At 50.0% G+C, this 23,726-nt stretch overlaps 1 protein-coding gene across 1 annotated transcript in view; it reads right to left on the reverse strand.

The window, feature by feature from the left end:
- C2H15orf39 (chromosome 2 C15orf39 homolog) overlaps nt 1-19,058 on the reverse strand; it is a 30,595-nt gene extending 11,537 nt beyond the window's left edge. Inside the window, 2 exon segments of the mRNA XM_051982219.1 lie at nt 3-1,904; nt 18,857-19,058. Of these exon segments, the coding sequence (XP_051838179.1) occupies nt 3-1,866 (1,864 nt within the window). The 5' untranslated portion in view covers nt 1,867-1,904; nt 18,857-19,058.
- Between the last annotated feature and the right edge of the window lie 4,668 nt (nt 19,059-23,726).

Here is a 23,726-nt window from a genome sequence, read left to right on the forward strand (position 1 = left end):
CTCGGGGTCCGCGGCGGCGCAGGGCACCAGGGGGCAGGTGGCGCCCGGGGGCTGGGCCTTGGGCAGGGGCAGCTCGGGCATCTTCTCACACCGATTGTCCAGGTAGTCCCGGTAGGGCGCCAAGCTGAAGACGTTGTTGATGATGGGCATGGGCGGCGAGCAGGGGGGCGCGATGGCGCCCTCGGCGCTCTCAGCCTGCCGGAGGGCCTGCGGGGGCTCCCTGGGCGAGGGGAGCGCATTCTGGGGCGCGGGGCCCGGCGGGCTCCTCGGCGCGGGGCTGTCCGCGATGACGATGGGCGTGGTGGGATGCTCCTCCAGACCGGGCCGGGGTCTGGCCTCTTCCTTGGCAAAGCTGTACGGCCACTTCTTGCCTTCGGGCTCCGGCCGGGGCTTCTCCGCCTTGCCAGGGCGGGAGACGGGGCAGGCGGCCTCCTTCTGGGGGGCGGCATTCAGGGCCGGGCCCCCGCTTCCCAGGTGCTGACACACGAGCTGGAAGGCGCTGTGCTGATTGGCTCCCAGCTTGCCCCGGGGGGCCTCCTGGGCGGGCGACATCCCTCCGGCTCCCAGGGCCGGGCCGTACAGGGACAGGCCGTCCCGAGGAGCAAAGGCAAAACCGGGCGTCTGAGGCATGAAGTCCAGCTGGCACTTGGGGGGCGGCGGCTCAGGCTCGTGGGAGGCGGCTGTCGCGGCCTTCAGGCTGGGGGAGCTGCCCGGGATGGGGCCCGCGGGGTAGGCACAGCTCTCCAGCTTGGAGGAGGGCACGCAGGGCCCCCGGGCCGCCTGCTGCTGCGGGTAGGACCCCGGGAGCCCGTTTCCCCTGTAGCTGTAACCCTTGTAGGGGCTGGGGGACTGCAGAGAAAGCACCGAGCTGTTAGGCTTCTCTGGGGGCGGGTAGCCGGGGGGGTACAGCAGAGGCTGCTCGTGCATCGCTAGTGGGTAGTGGGAGGGGGCCCGCTCCTGGTAGGGGGGCACTGGGGGCTGCGGAAGTTTTGTCCAGGAGCCCGGGAGCCCCTCGGCCGCCTTCTTGTGCCCTCTGTATGGTGGGGGGTATTTGGAGTCCAGGAAGAGGGCGCTCCGGATGGCACAGTACTTGTCCAAGGCCACCTGGTAGGAAGAGAGGTTGGCCACGGCCTCCTTGCCCGGCGCCCCAGACTGTGGCAGAGGGAGAAAGCTAGTGTCCAGGTGCTGACTCTTGCTGGGCGGAGTGGCCAGTGAGCAGTGGGAGTTGCCCTGAGGCAATAAGGGGGCAGCAACTGTCCAGTCCATGTCCAGGGGCCGCTTGGCCCCACTCTCAGCTGGCGGGGCCCCCAGGGCCAAACACGACGGCGGCCCGTAGCCCGGATCCACGTAACACATGGGGTTCCGGTATATGGGTTTGGGGGCCGCCAGGGGGGCGCAGGCCGGGGGTCCCGGCCCCTTCATGCCCAGGTAGGGAGAGCCCCGGGCGGCCTGCAGCAGGGGGTCGCGGTGGTCCAGATGCCCTGTCCACTTTTCTTGGGCCAGGAGCAGGTTCCGCATGGCGTGGTCCCGGCCCTTCTCCACGGGCTGAACGCCCTCCGCTTCCCGCTGATACAACAGACAGTTCATGAGCATGCTGTCCGCCCGCAGGGACTGCCCCGCCACCACGCCCCCGTAGGACACGTGCGGGTTCCATCCAGCCAAGTTGTCGTGGCCCACTTCGGGGCTCCCCACGGGGTAGGTGAAGTAGGTCCCCTTGTAACGCAGGTGGCCCTCGCTGCCCGGCCCGGGCAGGGATCCCGACTTGCAGATCCCGGCGGGCGGCCTGTGCCCGGCGTCCGCCTCGAGGAGGGCCAACTTATTGTAGATCATGGGGTCCAAGGGCCCGGGCGGCCGCTTCCCGGTCATCACTGCGTTGGGCCGAGGCCTGCCGAGGACCAGCCGCTCTGAAAGAGAAAGAATGGAGGCAATGGTCAGGGGCTCTGCGACGCCCGTCGTACCCACCAGGGAAAAGTGCCCCCCTCGCCGTGGGTGGGGCACCGGGCCTGCTCAGCTCCGCGGTACCCTCCCGGGGTGCCCCCCACCCGGCTGCCTATCCCCCCACCGGGTGCCCCCTGCCCGGCTGCCCCCCCAGGGGAGCCCCCCACCCGGCTGCCCCCCGGTATCCCCCATCTGGCTGCCCCCCGGGGGGTGCCCCCCACCCAGCTGCCTATCCCCCCATCGGGTGCCCCCTGCCTGGCTGCCCCCCCCCCCCAGCTACCCCCCACTGGGTGTCCCCCCCGCCCGGCTGCCTCCCCCCTCCCGGGGCTGCCCCCCGCCCGGCTGCCCTTGTGTTGCTCTCACTGGATCCTAAGTGGGGGCAGGCGCACTGCTCTTATTTGTGTTTCTAGCCTGAACACGGCTTCCGACAACAAGCAGAGACTTAACAAGTGTTTACCCATCACCAGGTGCCTGGAGCTTACAAACACCTCATCCGGGCTGCAAAGGAGCAGACCATGAGCCCGGACATTCTGCGCCCCAGCCTCCGGCCCGGATGTCAGGGACCCCGTCAAGCGCAGGACGAGCAGCAAACGGGAGCCCTGGGACCACCGAGCCGCTGCTCAGAACCCGGCGCTCTCCAAATGTTCCGGTCCCAAGCAAAGCTCTCAGACACGGCTGCACCGGTGCCCCCCCCTTCCCCCCAGAGTAACGGGGCTCTGTGAGCAGGGAGGTGCCGCGGGGAGAGCCGAGGCTATGGCAGCTCTGGGAAGGTGGGATGGAGAAAGGTCCGAGGCCCCGAACTAAGGGGGTGCTGGGTGACCAGAGGGGAGCCCGTGACGTGAGAGGGCTCTGCAGGGGCCGCTGTCCGGTCCATGACCGAGTCTGGATGCAGCACACACAGGCCCCTCAAAGTGATGGGTCATTCCCCTCTCCAGCTCACTTTACAGATGGGGAAACCGAGGCACACAGGGTGAAATGACTTGGCCAGGGTCCCACAGCTGGTTCCCGTCCTCTGAGGCAAGGTAGTAAGGACAAAATGGGCCGATTGCTGGGATGTGGGGGAGTGGAAGTGAGGAGCCATCAATCTTTTCCTAATTCTAGAGGGATGTGTTGAGGACCTGCCTGGGCAGTTACTTGTGGGGGGTGCATGTGACCCCTGCTTCCACTCTCTGGTGAACTGACCCCCGAACTCTAGGGACAGGAATCTTTTTCTTGAGGCTGCGAGGTGGTCTCGCAGGGGGACAGAGGACAACACCTGGGCAAGGAAGCTCAGGGCCAGCCCCTGACTCGCTGTGTGACCCACGTCACTGCCGCCTCATTTCCTCAACTGTAAAATGGGGATTACAATAGCACCTCCCACAGTATCCCACAGGAGAAAATGAGATAAAGCGCCATAAAAAGCTAGCTATTATGTTGAGGCAATCTATTCTACTACACGACACTTCCCCTTTATTTATCAAATCTGAAATTGCCTCTTTTCTATCTCCATAGATTGCTCCTACCTCTAATTTTTTGGGGGATCCAGCAGACAATTCTCATTAAACTCCCTTAATTGAAGAGCAGCTACGCCCAGAAGGCATTTAGTAATTGCATAGCTAAGGGGGGTGATGAATCAAGCAAATTTCATAAATGCTTGTTGATCCCTATCTGGTCTTCAATCTTCAAAATTACTGTGATCAGACTTGGAATCAAGAAAAGTTGGGTTCAAATCTCTCCTCAGAGACTTAATAGCTTAATAACTATGTGACCCTGGGCAAGTAACTTAACTTCCCACTCCCTTTTCACCTAAGTATCAAAGCTAAAATGGGGGAGCTTCAACTCCAGCCACATTTATTTATTTTTTCGGTTCTCAACATTCATCCCTGCAAAACCTTGTGGTCCAAACTTTTCTCCCTCTCTTCCGCCCTACCCCCCCCTCCCTCCCCTAGACAGAAAAATAATCTAATACAGAACAATTCTTTTCTACATATTTCCACAACGATCAATGCTGCACAAGAAAAATCAGATCAAAAAGGAAAACAATGAGAAAGCAAACAACAATGAGTTGTGATTCACATTCAGTCCCCACAGTCCTCTCTGGCTGCAGAAGGCTCCGTCCATCACAAGCCCACTGGAACCTCGCTGTTGGGAAGAGATCCGTCCCTCAGAATGCATCACCATATAAGCTTGCTTCCAACCACATTTATAAAATGAGGAAGTGAAGCTTGGTGCATCTTTTCAGCTCTAAAATCACACCTTTTCAAGGCCTAAAAGCCTTTTCATTTCACGTGGAAAAAATCCCATGCTTCGTCATTAAGAAAAAAATTGGAGTATCAAAATTTTCATTTTGTCGAGAAACCACTAGGTGGCAGTATAAATATGGTGACATGGGTGGGAAGTCCTGAAATCCTATAATCGATTGAAGTAATCAATGATTTCATATCAATCATCAAGCATGCATAATGTCTGGCTCTGGGCTGAAGGCTGGGGATAAAGACAAAAAATGGCATCGCCATCCCATTGCCAAAGGCAGGTTGAACGGACCTCCTATCTCAAACTGCTTCCCATCTCAGTCTGCCGCCAGGACTTCCCGACCACTGGTTGGTGCCCCAGCTGAGAGAATTTCTGGGAATATTGCAATAACACGTGGGGCTACGAGTGCCAGCTCCTCTGAGCGCCAGAGCGGACACAGAGGGCGTGGCTGCTCGAACCAGAAGAACAGAAGTGAAACAGTGCAGGTGAATGGGAGGAAGATGGGAGTACGAGGGGGAAAGATTAAAGAAAGGGCCAGAACGCTGACTGAGGCTTTGTCCCAGGGCTCTGACACCGAGAGAACCGAGAGCGAGTCCAGCCCGGAGACTCGTCAGTTAATACAAAGCACAAGTGAGCGAGCGTTGCCTTAGCCAGTCAGTCAGGATCCTGGCTTCTTTCCCCTCTGCGGTTCTGGGTGCTGACCAGGTCCTTAAAAAGCTAATGCATACATCGGCCATCATCAAAAACAATCGGTGCTGGCTAAAAAATAAAGCGCTGGGTCAGTGCAACAGGTTAGACACGACAGTAAATGACTAGTAACCTCGCGTTGGATAACCTCAAGACTCCAGCTTCTGGGATAAGCACTCGCTACTTAAACAAGAACTGCTGAGAAAACAGAAAACAGGAAGGCAGAAAAGCAGGCCCTGACCAACATCGCACATCACATACCAATATAAAGCCAACAGGGGGACAGGATTATGACATAAAGGGTGATACCATACGTTAGGAGAGCAAGGAAAAGCTTTATCTGCCAGAGCTATGGAGAAGAGAAGGATTTGTGACTAAACAGAAGATAAAATGACATTAAGAAATGAAAAATGAAAAAGTTGTGCCAACAAAATCAATGCAACTAAGATTAGAAGGGAAACGAAGCTGGGAAATAATTTTTACAGCCAATGTTTTTGATAAAGGTCTCATTTCTAAAACATACAGAGAATGGAGTCAAATTTATAAGAATACAACTCATTCCCCAATTGATAAATGGCCAAAGACTATGAAAAGGCAATTTTCAGATGAAAAATTCAAGCTATCTACAACTGTACAAAAATGAGCTCTACATAACGTTATTATTGGAAATATGTAAATTAAATCAAGGCTGGGGTACCACCTCATACCTATTAGATAAGATGACAAAAAAGGAAAATGATAAAATGTTCAAGAGGACATGGGGAAATTGGGACACTAATGCATTATTGATGGAATTGTGAACTCATCCAGCCATTCTGAAGAGCAATTTGGAACTATGAATACCCTTTGAGCTAGTAATACGCTACTGGGTCTATATCCTAAAGAGCATAAAAAATGGAAAAGGACCTATATATTAAAAAAATGTTTATCATAGCTCTTTTTGTGGTGGCAAAGAACTGGAAACTGAGGGGATGTCCATCAATTGGGGGATTGATGAACAAATTGTGGTGTATGTATGTAATGGAATACTACATTCTTTAAGAAATGGAAAGACTTAAATGAAGTGATGCTGAGTGAAGTGAGCAAGACTGATAGAACACTGTACAGTTACAGCAATACTGTGCAATAATCAACACTGGTACAGTGTTCTCAGGGTCCCCCCATTCCAGGCCATCTCCCCCTCAGCCGCCTAGGTGATTTTCCTAAAGGCCAAGTCTGAAGTGAGAGAGCAGGTTGGATGGGTAAGAAGCACCTGGACACTGGACTGGTTTCTCAAAGGAAAAGGCTTTGTTGTCATATAAAGGAGGACAGGACCACACAGCATCAGGGCTGGTTGGAATAAGGGAGGGGGAGAGGGGAAGGTCTCCAGAATGAGTACTTTATAGGGAAGGAGGGAGAGATGTTTACTCTTTGCTTCTCAACTATACAGTGATCCAAGACAACTCTAAAAGACTCATGATGGAAATGTTATCCAGAGAAAAAACTACCAGCCTTTATAGGTTTGAATGCAATCTCCCAGAATCCTCCAGGACCACTGGGACATCTAATGGCACTGTCCTCCCAGTCACCCAGACTTACAACTGACAACATCAGTTTCTTGCTTCCACCCACCTGCAATGTCCAAACCCAATCTGTTGCCAAATCCTGTCTTTTCTACCTTCTTCCCATCTTTTCTATCTCCTTTTCTCCTCTGACAGATGGCAAGGCAATGGTCCACTTAAGGAGGGGGCTCAGTTTTCTCCCTCTTTCTCCCCAAGTGACATTGCTGTTGGACTTCATTGTGCCCCCAAGCTGGGGAGCTCCCCGCTTCAGTTCCTGGTGAGTTGTGTTCACTTGTTAGACTGGAAACTCCTTAAGGGCTGAGACCATGTTGGATTTCATTTGCATTTTTATTTCCAGGCCTTGGCACATGTACTTAGCCAGAGCTTTTTGACTGGCTTGATTGATTCTGCCAGCATCCCACCCGCACTCATGTAGATGCAGACCCTCATCATCTCATACATGGATTGTTGACTGATAGCCTCTGGCTGGATTCCCCCTCCCCCTCCCACAAATCTTTCCCCACTTTTACCCTTCCTCCACTAAAAAGTAATTTTGACCAAGTCACCAGTAAATCAGTGGCTCCTTAATGCCTCCAGAATCAAAAAGAAAAACTTCTGTTTGCCTTTTAAAGCCCTTCTCTGTGATCAGTGCTAATGGCCTCCTTCCCTGGCTACAGCCCAGGCCTGGACTTCTTTCCCTCCTCATCTCAAACTCCCTGCTCTCCCCAACTTCCTCCCAAGTCTCAGTTTAAGAAACCCCTTTTCCTGGTCCTTCTTAATCTATTGCCTTCTCTCCCAGGCTACCCCAAATTGATCCTATGTCTAAATTGTCCATAATTACTTGCATATTTTCTGATTGTTTTTGGCCTTTTTTTCATACCTGGCACTTTTTAGGCACCCAATGAATACTAAATGTTAGATTTGGTGATAGAAGGGGCCCTGGAAAAGGCTTATGGAAGAAAGCAGGACTTTAGGTTGAGGTGAGGAGGTAGAACATTGCAGGGCTGGGCAACAGCCAGTGAAAATGCCATCAGGAGATGAGAACATCTTGTTCAAGTCACTAGATTATAGAGTACAAGGGGAGAGAGAGGCAGTATGAGAAGGCAAGTCATGAAGAGTTTTTATTTGATCCTAAAAGTGATGGGAGCCACTGAAGTTTACTGAGTAGATGGAGTAACATGACCATGGAATAGACCCTTGCAGGGTCTCTATATTAGGGACAGGGGAAGAAAAACAAGTAGTTGCCCACCAGGGCAGGTGCAGGGTGCACTAGGAGGCTTTGGTGATAAACAAGACATGATTAACTACACACCCAGATGCCAGGAAGCTGGGTCCTAGTGCACAGGATGCCAGTTAGCTTGGGTCCTGCTACATGTTTCTATTCCTTGTTTTTCTTAAAATTTGGCCAATGGTTAAATAAGTATCTCCCTGGAGAGGGTCTAACCAAAAAGCAAACAGTAAACATCTCTCCCTCCTTCCCTATAAAGTACTCATTCTGGAGACCTTCCCCTCTCCCCCTCTCTTATTCCAACCAGCCCTGATGCTGTGTGGTCCTGTCCTCCTTTATATGACAACAAAGCCTTTTCCTTTGAGAAACCAGTCCAGTGTCCAGGTGCTTCTTACCCATCCAACCTGCTCTCTCACTTCAGACTTGGCCTTTAGGAAAATCACCTAGGCGGCTGAGGGGGAGATGGCCTGGAATGGGGGGACCCTGGTGGCAGGGGACCAACCAGCAGACTGAATTTGAGCCTGAGTGATGAGGGCCTGCACCAGGCGGAGGCAGAGTCAGAGAAAGAGGGATGTCAAGAAGGGAAGATACTTGGCAACTGAGTGAGTCAGAATGAAGACTAAGGGAACCTAATGGTTCCCTTGGGGCAAGTCAGGAAGAGAGAAGGGTTTGGAGAGAGAGCTCATGAGCTCCTGGCCAAGGAGAGCCTATTTATGATCTTAGAGGTGGACAGAGCAAACCCCAATTCTGGATGAGGTCATTGAAGCTTGTAGAGGCCGGGGCAACTGTGGGTGCCCACCTGCACTGGCAGAGAGCTTCCTCATCACAAAGAAATCACAGACTCAATCTCTATTTCTATGCCAGATGCTATGCCCAAATTATAGACGTGATTTAAGGTGTGTCTGGGGGACCCGAAGGTGAGGAAGCCCTAAGCCTGCTAGGAAGGGCGCTGCTGGGGCATCCTGAAGCAGTTGCCGGAGGTCTACGACAGGGTAAGGACAGTGGGCACAGCCAAGAATGGATTCCGGCTCTGCTAGGGAAGTGACCCTCACGGACAGTGCTTTGGGGCTGGCTGGCTGGAGTGGGTGAGGGGCCACAGCTGCAAGTGACCGAAGAGACACCATCTACAGGGTCCAAATCCTTTATCGCACAACAAAAGCAAGCTCAGGCTCAGAGAGGGCAAGTAAGTTAGCTTGGGTCACACAGTTCAGACATGGGGCTGGAGCTCGGGCACAACACTTGGGGAGAGGATGGCCTGCAATTAGGGACTCCTTCTACTCCATAGGGCATTGTCTCAAAATAGTGTCTCCTCTTCCCCAGGGGAAAAATCTTTCTTCTCCTACCTAAGCAGAAGGCAAGGAACTCGTGCATCTTGTTTCCTTTGCAGCAGATGTGAGTCATCACCATTCTTCTCTCAAGTCACAGGGTTTAGATATGCCAGCCCCAAGGGCATGACTGGCATCTGAGGGGGAAGCCCCTCTTAGCCACCAATGACATGCAGCCACATCAGCCTTTGCTGAAGTGGTTTTGGCCAGGAAGCAATGAAGGAAGGCCGGGGATGCTCGGTGCAATTGTCAGAGCCCCTGGAAAGGAAACCTCCCCCTTCCCCCATAGCCTTCATTCACAGGAGCTCTCTCAGTGGCGCTGGAGGGCACAGGAAGAGGCTCTAGACCCTTAGGTATGTGCTGTGCCCACTTCCTTGTAATAATAGTTACTGAAGAGCCAGTCTGGCTTTCAATGCCATGAGAAGCAGGGACTCCTGGGCTGTCTTAGCCCTCAACGAGGTCTGTGGACTGGCGCTGGCCAAAGGGAAGGGAGCAGAACCCAAAGGGCCATTAAGAGTATAATCTTAACACTATAAAAAATAAACAACTTTGAAAGACCAAAGCCAGAGATTCCCAGGTGTAGAGAGCTGCAGATAATGGGGGATCTCTGGGTAACTAACACCTGACTGCCTATCAGGAGTGTGTATCAGTAAACCTGATGCTACTACTTCTCCTGGATGATAAGTCACACATTGTCTACCTGTATTACTGACTGGGATATTGTCTACACATTCCTCAGCTTCCCTCATCAGTGTGTGGATGGACACTGTTTTGTTCATGCTCTCAGGAGGTGAAATGGTCAAGCCTACTGTGCCTGGAGGCAAGGGATCCATAGGCTGGAGAGGAACAGATTTCACTTCTCCAGGGGGTATCTCAGTTGTCCCAGCTGCATACAACTCCATTCTCCCCAATCGTAATCCCTTTCTTCCATCAGGTTGCTTCCTGGCTGACTGGTCATGTCTGGGTACTGAATTTCTAAAAGGGATGGCTGCCATCATGCCCCAAGTATTTTTTCTCTTGGGTCCCTCATCCCGTTTCCCTGAATCAATCTACATTCTGAGGCCCAATGGAAGCCTCTGTTGCATTTTGGACATGGGGTATTGGGTCTTGTTCTCCCACCCTGTTTTCTCACTTTGTCTCAATGCCAACACTGAGCTTTCAGGTGCCCTACTTTACCACACTGAAAACATGGATGAGTCTCTCTGGAAGTCCCTTGCCAGAAGGGATCCTGTCTTCTCATATTTGGATTTTGGGACATCTGCTTCATAGCCTGGCTATAAAAGGCATTTGTGCCCACTGTGGCACAGCGCCTTGTGATCTCCTCTAAAGGAGCATCCTTGTGCAGTTCTAGTGTAATTCTTCTGCAAACCTCATTAGCATTTTGTCTAACAAGTTGTTTAATCATTATTCCTGTAGCTGCATTTTCACCAATAGTTCTTGTGACAGCTGTCTGGAGATATCCCACAAAATCAGCAAAGGGTTCATTTAGACTTTGTTCTGTTTTCGTGAAGACTTCCCCTTGATCTTGTTTTCCTGGGAGGGAGCTCCATGCTTTGATAGCAGCAACAACAATTTAATCATATGCTATCTAAGGGCAATTAATCTGCACTAAAATGTCTGCATACTGACCTATATCTGTTAGTTGGTCACAGGTGATTGGAAGATTAACTCCACTTTTGACTATTTCGTTGGGCTGTATTCTACAGAACTCACTATGCTCCAAAAACCATAACAAGTTTTGTCCAGGTTCTAAACATGGCTTTGCTATAGATTTCTGATCACTCGGGGTTAAAACTTCAAAAGCCAAATTCTGTAATAGCATCTTAACATAAGATGATATAGCCCCATAAAGAGTGCAAGCCTTTTTCAGGTCTCTGATAATTTCTAGATTAAAAGGAGTGTATCTTCTTCTTTCTTGACCTGAAGAGTCAAACTCTTGAATCACAGGGTATGCTTCTATTCTCAAATCAGATATATCCTCCTTCCTCTTTTGCTTAACTAATGCCTAGTGTAATGGTGACATAGGGGGTGGACAAAACTGCTGCATGGGTGGTGCTGATGGTGTCACTGCCCTTCCCCTCCTCTTCCCCCTCCCCCCCCTTCAGGCAGAATTGAGGGAGGAGGGTGATGAGATGGGGAATGCCCTAATGGCTCCTGCTCGGGTGTTGAGCTGTGAAAATGAGAAGCACCACACTCTTTAAGCTCATCAGCACTGTCCTTAACTCCTTTCTTGTCCAACTCTCCATGCCTTCCAGCTGCAATGTCACTAGCATCCCCCTCCTGCTCTTTCTCCTCACACTTCCTTGTCTCGCTCTTTTCCTTAGAACGTTTCCTTTTTTTAGAACTTAAGAGATTCTTTAAATTCAATTGTATTATATTGTACATAAGGAATGTTTCTTCAGGAATTGAATCAGGACCCATAGCTTCATAATATTCAATCAGCTGCTCTCCCACTACTTTCCACATATCTGATAAATATATTTACGAGTCCAGTGATCTGGACTGTTACCAACAAACTTTGCTTCTCTATTACCCTAACTATGCATGCTACACACTCCCCCGGGGTGGGGGAGGCGCTTTTCTTAGTATTTGCTCCATTTCAGTTAAAAAACAAAAGTGGCTACTTGGCCCTTAAAGTTTCCTGCTTGTCTATGTTTGTACTCACCTTATTTCCGGGTCACAGGGACTTCTGCACTGAGCTTACAATCACGTCAGTCGAACACTGAGTGTAGGACCTCCTGTCCAGAACCTTCTGTCCAGAGTCTTCTGTCTAGAGCCTCCCATCTAGCCTCCCACGTTTAGTGCCAAAATGTGTGTCCGTCTAGCTTTCTGGAGGATCTCGGAACCAGCCTCGGTCTCGGAGGAGGGAGGAGGCAGGGGGCAGGAGAGCCACCAGGAGGATGATCACAGCCGGAGTGTCTCGTTCCTGGTCCTCTCAGCCCTTAAATGATTTGGCTCAGTATGATGACATCATTACAGAACACTAAGTATATGAGACCTAGAGCAAGTGCTAACTATAAGCACCCTGTAAATATCCCTTGCTTCAAGTAGAGCACAGGTGACCACGCCCTCCTTGATTTCTTAGGAAAGGTGAGAACACCAAAGGGAGGTGGGAGCTGAACCTTGTCAGTAGGTTCCCTATGGGCTGAAAGGGTTTATACTGTAGAGGGCCCAAGTTAGTGGGGGAGGTGTGAATGAGGTATAAGACCCTTTAGCCCAGAGGGAACCTGCTAACAACCTCTGTTGGGCTCCCACCTCCCTTTGGTGTTCTCACCTTTCCTAAGAATTCAAGGAGGGCGTGGCCACCTGTGCTCTACTTGAAACAAAGGATACTTACAGGACGCTTATAGTTAGCACTTACTCAGTGCCACTGATGAGACAATGGTTCTCTAGTGATGGGGGAGCCATGAAACTGCCTTGACATGGGGCTGGGGCGGGGGAGCCATGAGATAAGCTTCAGAAACTCCTTGAAGGGGAGAAATTCTCCTTGAACTCTCACCTCTGTGAAAGACCCACCCAAGGGAATCAAGATAAAGTGGTCACATTCTGTTATCTTGGTGGGCTTATCACCTCTATAGAGCAGAAAATTGGCTCAGGACTACTCCCAGTAAATGGTCCCATTCTACTGGAAATCTAGGCCTGGGGGCCGGGACAACATTGAGGGAATCGTTTGGTTGCAACTTCTGTCTCAGACTTCCTTATAAAAAGGACAATTCAAAACATTTCTTTGCAGAGAACCTAAAAAGCAGGACCACTCCAGGCCAAGGGACCTCTCCTTGGCATAGTTGCCTTCAAGGACCCCCTGCCCGCTGAGAAAAGACCCTCTTCGTGTTAACACACCCCTGTTTATCTCTGATAGGATTTCTCTACATCCCTTGTTTATCCTTCTGCCAGGACTCCTCTGCTAGACCTTTACTTTTCTGTCAGGACCTTAACACTGAGGAAGTTAAGTCTCCTAGCAAAAGATGACTTCCCAGTGCTAATAAACTTCTTTTTGCCAGTCTATCTTTTCGGGTTCGTACATTCTTTTGAGAAGGACCTGTGCCAACCAGAAGGGGGTCCCACAACTCTGCCTTGCGCAGAACCTCATCATTAGTTCACATATACTTAGTGTGATATAATGATGTAATCACTCTAGTTTGACATAATCATATAATCACTCTAGTTGGCATATACTTAGTGTGAGGTAATGATGTAATCAGACTGAAGTATTTAAGGGCTGAGAGGACTGGAGACTGAGAATGAAGACTCAGACACAGAGGAGACACAGGAGACATGGAGACAGAGATAGATCCTCCTGGTGGTTCTCCTGCCTTCATCACTCTCCACCCAAGTCCAAAGCTCATCCAGAGAGCCTTCAGAGAGCTAGTCTGGACATTACATTATTCCTTACCCAGAATTCCCCCACTATCCGCAGCCCTCTAGATGCAGGGACCCATGAATGAATGAGAAGGCTCCCCACCTGCTGAGAGAGGTGATGGCCACACTAACAATGCCCAGGGAGAGGTGTTTGGGGCCACTGCCACCCTGGAAACTGATTTTGTTTGACTGGCTAATCTTTCAAAAGGGTTTTGTTTTTCTTTTCTTAGAGATGGGTGGGAAGAGAGAGGATAAGAAAAATAAATGTGTAATAAATAAAAAAAAAGGAAAGGAGGAGGGAAAGAAGGAAAAAGGTAAGGAAAGAGGGAAGGGAAGAAGGGAGGAAGGAAGGAAAGAAGGTGGGAGGAAGATTTAATAAAGGAGGAAGGAAGGGAAAAAGGAAGAATGGATGAGAAAGATGCCCCAGAGAATCATTTCTAAATGTGACCCAAACAAAGCTATAAAATGAGGGGGCTGGCCTAGGTGGCCTCTAGGATCTCTTCTAACTCCAGCTTGAGGGTCTTTTACAATTGGGTGGATGACACTGAGCTCTCCTACCTGCTTATATTCTCTCCATAACCCCTTGGGAGGAGAGTCTCCCCTAATCTTTATTTCTTCCAGCCCACCCTTCAAGCTGGAAGCTCAGATGACCTCCCCTTCCCCAAAGTCTAAAGAGAGGCCAGATCTTTTTAGGGCAAATGACAGCCAAGCCTGGGTGGGAAAGAAACTCAAGACAGATGAATTCTACAATGCTTCTGGTTCTTCTGGGGATGGAAGATGGGAAGTGAGTGAGTTTGCTCTGAAGAGATAAGGGAGCAGGAAAAGGTCATGGAGACTGGGTGGGAGAAGTGCCTCCCTCCATTCCTTCATGGTCAGGTCCTGACTATAGACTATAGAATGGGAACCAAGTAGGTCCCTACCTGGGAACTCTCAAGGGGCTCAATTCTGTAGCACCCAATTAATCTGGTCTCTCTGGAAATCCCCCTCCCTTACAAAAGCTTACAAAGTTAGACTTTCTCTCAAGGGAGGGGGAGCTGAGGGAACAGAAGCAAAGTCAGCCCAACTTGTTAAATAACTATCCCCAATATTAAATAAGTTGACTTGGTTCTGCACTGAGCAAAGGCTGATTTGGAATACCATCTTTCCCTTCTAGTAGGCCACAATGGGTACTGACTTCCCCAGAAGCATCTTCCCTTCCTGTTTCTGTCACTCTCCACCCCCCACCTCCCTCCAAGCTCTGAACCAGGCCTGACCTGGCTCCCCTGAGCCCCCTAGCTTCTTCAGGGACTATCAGATTAAGCTAAGGAAAGGGAGCAGGGGTAGGTAAGGTGCCATTTTCCCTAAAGGGGAAGAGTCTGCTTCAGATTCTGAGCGCATTTCCCCTTGGGAGTGTGAGAAAGAGAAGGGAGCATTCCTAAATGAATCTCACAGAATTCCTTGATAACTTCAAAGAGTCTTTCCTGACCCCCAAACAGAGGAAAGGTTAGAACAGTACCAAGCACACTCCCATCCATCCATCCCTAAAAGAATACTCATCCCTTTGTCCTTGCCTACTCTCTACCCATACTTCTGAAGATATTTGCACTTGGGACACAGGAGACCATTAGATTTCTTCAAATGTGTCTCTTCCCAAGCTTATTGAACATCCCTTCCCTTTGAATTCTTGAAAAATTCATTTACTGTTCCGCAGAACATTCAGCACTCCATATTGTTTATGTTGTCCCTATCCTAAATCTCCCCCTTTAAGTCCCCAACTTTGTTCAACAATCAGTTTCATGTGCCAAAGGGTGCTTCCTTTAGAAGCCCCATGTCTTTAGATCTGGCTTCATACTCAAATTACCAAGTCTCTGCTTATCTATTTACATGTCACATTCTCCAAGGAGGGCAAAAGGTCCTTGGGGGCTGGGATCTGTCCCCCTCTCTTCCACTTTGTCTCAATATGCCCATGCCTTCCATATAGCAAGCGTTTTAGGTAAGTTACCATTTTTACAATTCTTCTATTCTCTCACATTTATTCATATACTCTATATGTATATGTGTATGCATATTCATATACTCTATGTACATGTATATGGATGGTATTGTTAACCCCATTTTACAAAAGAGGAAAAAAGAGTTGAAAGAGGTTATGTCATTGTTGATCATCCCACAGCTACTAAGTGTCCAAAGCAGGATTTGAGTTAGCTAATCTACCTGCTGAGTTAACTAGCTGTCTATTAAAAAATGAATCCTATAAAAAAAACCTTCATTTAAAATAAGTAAATAGATGAGAGATAAATCCTCATTGGACTGATTGTCCAAGGCCTAGAGGCTGAATACTTTGGGTTTCCTTTCTGGAATGAGGTGGTAAATCTGGAGTAGGGAAAAAGGCAGGACATATGTGATTGGCCTCAGATTGTCAGTGAAAAGGTTAGCAGGTTCTTTCCTGGGAGGTGACTTTGAAGGTGGAGAGGATTCGGTCTCCTTCATCCCAATAATAGAGGTAGCTTCAGGGTTTTAGCCAGGCCCTGTCTTGGACACCTATTATCTATATGTTTTTAGGCAAGTGTATTAAACTCTCAGTGTCCCCTGAGCACCTCTCCAAGGCTAGAGGTAAGCCTGATGTTGCTTGGGTTTCCACACTGGGAGTTCTTTTCAGAAGAAATTATAGCTCCCAGGTCCTATCCCCACCTCCACCAGCAACCCCAAATACACAGAACCAAACCCAGAAAAAACAGTAGATATTCTCTTCTCATTCTTAGGCAGGAGGATGTGAGGACACCCCCCCCCCCCATTCCAAAACTCTGGGGATCCCAGTTATGCAAAGAGTCAATAAAGTCTGTTTTTTGCCCACACTCCCAGGAAAGGTCCTCAAGGACAGGTCCCCACAGTTCCTGCAGGAGGAGCTCTAAGCACAGTTTTGTAGCAGGGACTGCTGTTTCCTCACAGCAGGACCCCAACCTCAGTCCTGGGAAAGGGGAGAGGGCTTTTCTGATTCTTTAATTTGAAACATTCCAGCCTTTTCTCTTCTGACACCTTCTGGGACCCCAGGTACAGAGAGTCCAGGTAGGGTCACTAGATTTGGGGAGGATGATGGTTTAGAGTCTTGGAGGCTCAACTCCCCTTCTGTACTTCACTCCCCTAAGATGGAGCCAAAAGATCATTCCAGAAAGCAAGGGTTCCCAAACTGGGGTACACATACCCCCCACCATTGATTTAATAACTATTATCCATATAAATGAATAAATTGATATTTGATTCATTTGCATTGGTATGAGAAATGATTGATAGTTGGTTGACTTGAATATGTATGACCAACTCTTTATTTCCTTCATGTGGAATAGGTGGGTAGCTGAAGGCTTATTGAAAGCTAAGAGAATGGATTGAAAAAGGTTGGGAATTTCAAGTACAAAGGAAAAGGTTCTGCAAAGTCAAGTTTTGAAATGGAAGTCTATGAATCTAATCCAAACTCCATTACTCATTCCAGGTGTGACTATGGGCAGGTGAGCTCCTTTTTCTGGGTCTCAGTTGCCTTCTTTGTAAAATGAGGCTAGACTAGATTGGGACTACTTAATTCCCCCCCCTTTTTTAAATCAGGGACTTACTTGGCAGTCTGAGGAAGTCTATGGATCTTATCAAAGAATGTTTTTAGATGCATATAATAAAGTATATGGGAGAACACAAGGAAAGCAAAGGTTGTGGTCAAGTCATTCAACAAGCATTTGTTAAAAGCCTACTATGCGCTACCCTGTGCTAAGGACCTCGGTGGAAATATGTACTTTTTCTCCATCAAAGCTCATGATGGAGGTGGTGTCTCTTGGACTTGTGGATTAAAACCCCTTGGACTACATTATCCTTGGTCCTTTCTAACATTTTCGGAAAAGTTACTGCCAGTGGCAATCAACGTGGAGTCACCCCCTTAGCTGTGGACAGATCAGTAGGAAGGGCCCAAACCACAGCCTTTCTCTAGGTTCTCCTTCCCTCACAGCACTACACATGGTGCCCACCACCAGGTGCATGGTGCTGCCACTGCCAGCCTAGTACATCTGAAGCCCCCCAAACCCCTGGGGCTAGTTGCTCCCTAGTCCTGAGTAGAAGGGGACCTAAAATGGCCTCAGGCCTGCTCCACCCCAGCCACTCGTGACTCTGGTGTCTTCTTCCAGGGCACTGGGGCCTCACACACAGACAGCACAAAGGCAGCCTTTCATTTCATTTCATCTCCCCCGGGGCAGGAGCCCTGCGTTCCCCTCCCCCCACCCGAAGCTCTTGATCGGGAGCAGCAGGTTCCAGGGTCCCGGTGGTCCACCCCTCACCCTCACCCCCCCCCCCACAGACACCGGTGGGTCCCCATGGGGGGCGGGATGCACGAGCACCACCATCCACCCATTCACGCCGAGGAAAAGCTACCGAACCCGGATCCGCGGATGCCGCGCTCACGGAGGAGCCGCCGTGGGCCGAGCCGTCGGAAAAGCAAACCCACCCGCGCACGTGTGAGCTAGCTCATCACCCTCGGCAGTAAACACACACGCACCGTGCCCGCTTCCGACACACCGGAGGCACGCTCAGGCATGCTCACGCAGCTGTCGGGCCCGGGTTCAGAACCTGGCCTAGGAAGGCCCCCAACCGGCGTCACTCTGGGCCCAACGGGTCAGCGGACGCCCTAGGCCCTTCGGACACGGCCTCCTGCCCTTGCCCCTCGGACCCCGGCTCGTGTCGCCTACCCGCCGCCGGCAGACCGACAGCTTCGCTGCTCTCTGGACTCCGGGGCAGTCAGATCGCTGGATACGGCGGGGGCGGGGGTGTCAGGATGGGGGTGGGTGGGGGGCGGACATCTATAGACACAAGGCCTCGGGACGAGGCGCTGGGAGAGGGGACCCCGAAATCAGCTCCTTAAGGCCACATGGCCAGACCCTCTTCCTCCCCGCCCCCCTCGGCAGTTGCCAGGTCAGCCATCCCAAGAGAAAAGCGGGAAGGGGGGAGGGGGAGGTAAGACCCTCTTTCCCGCTGCCCCCTACATCCGTCCTCTCCCCCAGGCTCCCGAACTTCTCGGGCAGTCGCTGAGAGAGCGGTGCTGGCTCTCGGCTGGCCCTGTTCACCACTCCCCACTGACACCCCGAAACCCTGCCTGCTCGAGTTGGTGGGGGGGGGCACCACGACGGCCCAGTCCTGAGTCCCCTGGGCAGGCGACCTGATGCAATAATGCAGTAACATCCCCCCCTGCCGCCTCTCCGCTGGAGGAGGCCCCCCAATTCCCCGTTAAGACCCTAAGACAGCCATCGCAGTCCTTCCGCGGTCGGGATGGGGGAATGAAGGGGGGCTACGGAGCGGGGGGCTTCGGGGTGCCCCAGAGCCATGCGCACAGCTTGCCGGTGGGGGGGAGGAAAGGGTGGGTCCTCGGTCCCCCCCAGTCCCAACCGGTAGGATGGGAAGTCAAGTCAGCCTAACTTTTCTGCCAGGCCCGCATTGAGTCCGGAAGGAAGCTCAAGGGCCGGGGCCGGGGGCTAGACTGGGCCGGGTGGCCGGGCCAGGGAGGGGGGAGGCGCGGTGGCAGAAGGAAGCCCGCTTACCTGTTGCTTTTTGGCTCGTCCGCCGCTGCTCCCTCCTGTTGGAGTGCGTGCCCGCTGGGGCATCTTCCAGGAGCCGCGGGCGGGGGGGGTGGCCTGGGCTGGAGGGGTGGGATTCCGGGGAGGCGGGGGCTTCCTGGCGGCGGGGAGCCGGGGCGCCCCGAGGGCTGGCCGCAGCCGCGAGCGGACCTCCGCGGCGAGCCCGGCCGTTGGAACTGCCTCGCAGACAGCCGTTCCCCGCGGCGGCTGGGCGCAGTCTGCAGTCCCCGGGCGGGCAGAGGGGGCGGGGAGGAGCCGAGGGCCGGGGAGGGTGGAGGGAGGAGGGCAGGGCCGGCCGGCAGGAGAGCCGAGGGCGGGGGGCTGGGGGGGGGGGGCGCCGCGCACCCGGGGCCCCAGGACAATTGGCGGATTCGTCAACAAGGAGGCGCGGCGTGAACGCCGGCAGCCGGAGGGGAGAGACGGGGGCGCAGCTGGCCCAGGCACCCACCGCTACCCTGCCGGGGATGGCCGGGGGTGGGAGGACGGCAGAGAGAGGGAGGGGGCGCTGCGGGGGCGGGGGCGGGCGCAGGCGGAGCTCGGGGCTACCGCCCGCCCGCCGCCGTTAGCGCCTCTACTCGGGACTGGGGCGCTGCATCCAGTTGGTGAGGGAGGCGCCCGGACGGCCCCGAGTGCCAAACCATAGTTGGAGCTGATTTGCATGTGGTTTTGCATTTCATTTGCATGATGTTAGCTTACTGCGGAGATGCCCGGGAATCACCCTCCCGCCAGCCCCCTCTCGGTGCTCTTACTTCGTCCCTTCCCCCTCGTGGCATTCCTTAATTTCCCTCGCAGTCCTCCAGGTCTCTGATCCTCCCCCTTCGGGTCTCCACCCCCGATAATTCTCCCTAACCCTGCAGCTATACCGATTACAGCCCGGACCTTAGAGATGATGGAGACCATTTCCCCCAATTTTCAGAGGAGGAAATTGAGACTCAGAGAAGGCACAGGATGAGATCCAGAGAAGGCACAGGATTTGCCCCAAATCACACAGCAGTATTGTTGGGGCAGGAGCTAGAATCCAGGTGGTCTAATAATTTCTACTCAACCACAATGCACCCAGCTTTTAGTGGAAATCGGGCAGGAAAAGATTAGGCCTCAGAATTGGCATTTTCCCTCTCTCTTTTCCTTTCTCTCCCTCTTCTCTCTCTCTCTCTCTCTCTCTCTCTCTCTCTCTCTCTCTCTCTCTCTCTCTCTCTCTCTCTCTCTCTCTCTCTCTCTCTCTCACACACACACACACACACACACACACACACAGAGTAATTTCTGCTAACCTCCAGTATCTTGAGAAATCAGTTCCTTACCCCAAGCACATCTGGTACATAGTAGCCAAATTAATTTCTTTATAAGTAAAATATTTTACTGCCTTTTTTCTTTATATGCATACTTTGTAACAAAGGAATGGATAAACAAAACCAATATGTGTGCAACATTCTGCACCTGTAGGCCCCAACCTGTTTATTTCCTACAACTGTTGCCTCTCATTTGCTATTCACCTTTTCCTCCCAAGTACAAGATTACTTTTATTTCATCTACCCCCAAAAAGTAACAAGTAACTCACAGTAAATGTATCATATTTCATACATATGTATCATAAATTTCTCTTCCTTTTCCCAATAAGTCTAGCTTCATCTGCTGCTTCCATCCTCGTAGTGTTACCCTAAAGATTCAGCCTTTCCTAGGACAGAAACACACTTAGCATTGCTCAAGGTTCAGCTGAATTTCTTATGGTGATGGCATAGGGAAAAGTCCAGGATTTTGCTCTCTCATATTGGAGCTTAGTACCTTGTTGCTGCTCTTGTCACAAGGCCATATGATAGGACCCAATCAAAGGTGCAGAATATCTTGATACTGACCATCATATAACCTCAGTCTATCTCTCTACAGTCACTCTAGCTGAGAGGTTACATCATTGCATCTTTATAGCTAATTTTTGGAATTGTCTTTTGTAAAGTGAGTTGCCTCTCCCCAACTCTCACAATCTGGCTTCCAGACCCAGCACTTGGCTGAAATTCCACAACTGCAAAAGCAAAAGCAAAAGCAAAAGCAAACTCAATTGAGGGAGACCAGTATATGTAGTATTTGAGCTCTAGAACTGGGATTCTGAAGACCTAGGTGAGAATTATCTCCGACCCACTAGTTATGTGACCACAGACAAATTAGTTACTCTCAAACTCCATTCCCTTATCTATAAAACCGAGATAATTTGTGTAATACCTAGTTCATAAGGTGGTTGTAAGCATGAAGGAGATATACTCTAAGATCTATGGTCCCCTGGGATTCTGAGCTTAAATGGACTAAGTTGAATGGTGGAGCATGAGTCATTTTCTTCTCCATTGGCTTAATTCATTGCTTCCACTAGATTAAAGGAGAAAAGCTTTTAAAGTAAAAATTAAGCATAATTTATTTTCAGGGTACTCTCATTGTAGGTGGAGGGCTCCTAAATCTCTACATATAGTTATTGATACTTTCATCCCACAGCCTTTATTTCATCCCACAGAGATGTGAGCCTAAGGCTTTGAAGAGCTCCTAAGAACAAATTACCTAAATGAAATTTAACTCTCAGAACGCATCAGCCCCCTCTCTCAAAAGGACCTGATCTAGGGGCACTGTTCTGCCATTCTGTTGAGTCCATCTCTCCCACAGAGTTTCCTCAGCATTCATAAGCCCACCCTAGAGTGGTGACTTCCCTTGAAAAGTAAGCATGCTTTGGAGTTTACTGAACAAGCCAACCTTTCCCCTTCCTCTTCTCACTTCTGGAAAAAGACAAAAAAGCCCTCATGAGACCTTTTAAGAATGTGTCCAATTTACTTTCGTAGATCTGGAGTAGGGGGTGACTGAGCTTTCTGTCAGACAAATGTCTGGAATTCCCTATGTCTTATCAGGCCTGCATACTATGGCCCAGCTTACAGTCACCTTGAAAGGAAGAAGTCTTCCTTTTGAATCAAAAATCAACAATAGTTGACAACTTGTAATCTCTTCAGGTTGTTTGAGGAACTACTCAATCTTATCAGGGCTTTTCTAATTCTCTCTCAAAGAAATGTATGTCACATTTAAATAATGGTTATGGGGAATATTGTTAAATCCAGTGGTTTTTCAGAGTTCTCATCCTCCTTTACCTCTCTGTGGCCTGTGACACTGTTGTCCTGGATACGCTCTCCCTTAGTTTTCTGGATACTGCTCTTGTCTGGGTCACGTTCTGTTTGTCTGATTTCTCAGTCTTCGTTGCCGGATCATCATCCATGTCCTATGCACCCAGGAGCATGCGCCATACTGATTTACCGTTATGTATATGGATTAATGTGATGGAAACGCTAAGTCAGACTTACACATCAATGCATGCAATCAATCTTTATTCATCTAGAGTGTACAATGATCTATTCAATAATACAAACAGGAATACCTCTAGAAATAAACCACTAACTTGATTCCTAAAGGTCTAGCCAACTGGTATTCCTTCCTGATGTCTCACACTGGTGCCCATAAGGTTTTCTCTCTGTCCAGCCAGGCTGGGTGTCTGCCTCTAAGGCAGCATTCTGACAAGTCACCATCAGTCAGCTAGGCTGTCAAGCAAACACAGGCTGCTCAAGCAAGTCTCAAGTGCAGAGAACACAGGAGTCTCTTCTGATAGGGACTCAGGAACAGACTCGTGTCTGGAGTCTCCAGTGAGGTTTCTTATACTTCTAGAAAGGGGCATTACTGGTTACACCCAGGTTCTGATTCGAGGTTTATTACCTAATTTGTTTGCCATGTAATTTGATTGATAGTTTATTACATAGACTAATGATAAAGTTGTTTGCAATAGTACCTCATTGGTGGGCTGTCCTATCTGGGAGTCCAAATATGTTTATCAGTTGTTTAGGAACACACATATGTCATTTACCAAATTGTACCATACAAATGTTAATCTTGTTACTGAAAAATAACCAGCAGAAAAATTACTCAATACCATGAATTGTTACCAAATGGAGTCTTAATACAAAATGGAGTTACATGTGCTAAGTTAATAAACTGGTTCTCCCCACATTGCTCTCCATGCTTCAATAGAACCCAGGATTTGATCCTATCTCTTGTGATTTAATGACTTAATTTCATGTTATTTCTAGGAAGTTGACACCAAAATCTCTATTTCTAATTCCATACCACATCTTAAACTCCTTACTAGACATTTGTATCTGGATGTCCCATAGGCATCTCAAACTCAACATGGTTGAAAGCAAATTTCTCCCAAATCACCCTTCCTCCTAACTTACCTATTTCTGTTACAGCCAGAAATCCTTTCACTCACCCAGATTCACAATCTAACCGTCATCTTCATCTCTTCATGCTCATTCACCTTCCATTTCTTTCAGTTGCCAAGTTTTATTGATTCTAATTCTACAATATGTCTTCTCTCTGTCCCTTTCTCTCTTCTCACGCTGCAATCACTGTTCGGTTCAGGCCCTCATCACTTCTCCACTGAAGCAGCTTCCTAATTGGTCTCCCTGCAGCCACCCTCTCCCCCCCAATCTATCCTCCACACAGCTACCAAATGGATATTCTTAAACTACAGATTCTTTTACATGGGCATGTCTCGGTGGTACATGCATATCCATATAAGCGGCAAGCAAAATCAAAGCAATATTACACCAGTGACACAAAATAGATTATATGCACATAGAGAACAAATTAAACAGAACAAATGTACAATGCCAGTCAAAGCAAATAAGAAAAAAACCCCAGCATATTAAATACACAGCAATTGAAATGTGCATAGATAATTACATGTAAGCTGTCTGTAGCATAGGTTAAGCCTAGCATTGTTGTCTGATTACAGTTAAGATGGTTTCCCCAGTTT

This window comes from Antechinus flavipes, chromosome 2 (assembly GCF_016432865.1).
Source record: "Antechinus flavipes isolate AdamAnt ecotype Samford, QLD, Australia chromosome 2, AdamAnt_v2, whole genome shotgun sequence".
Taxonomy (NCBI): Eukaryota; Metazoa; Chordata; class Mammalia; order Dasyuromorphia; family Dasyuridae; genus Antechinus; species Antechinus flavipes.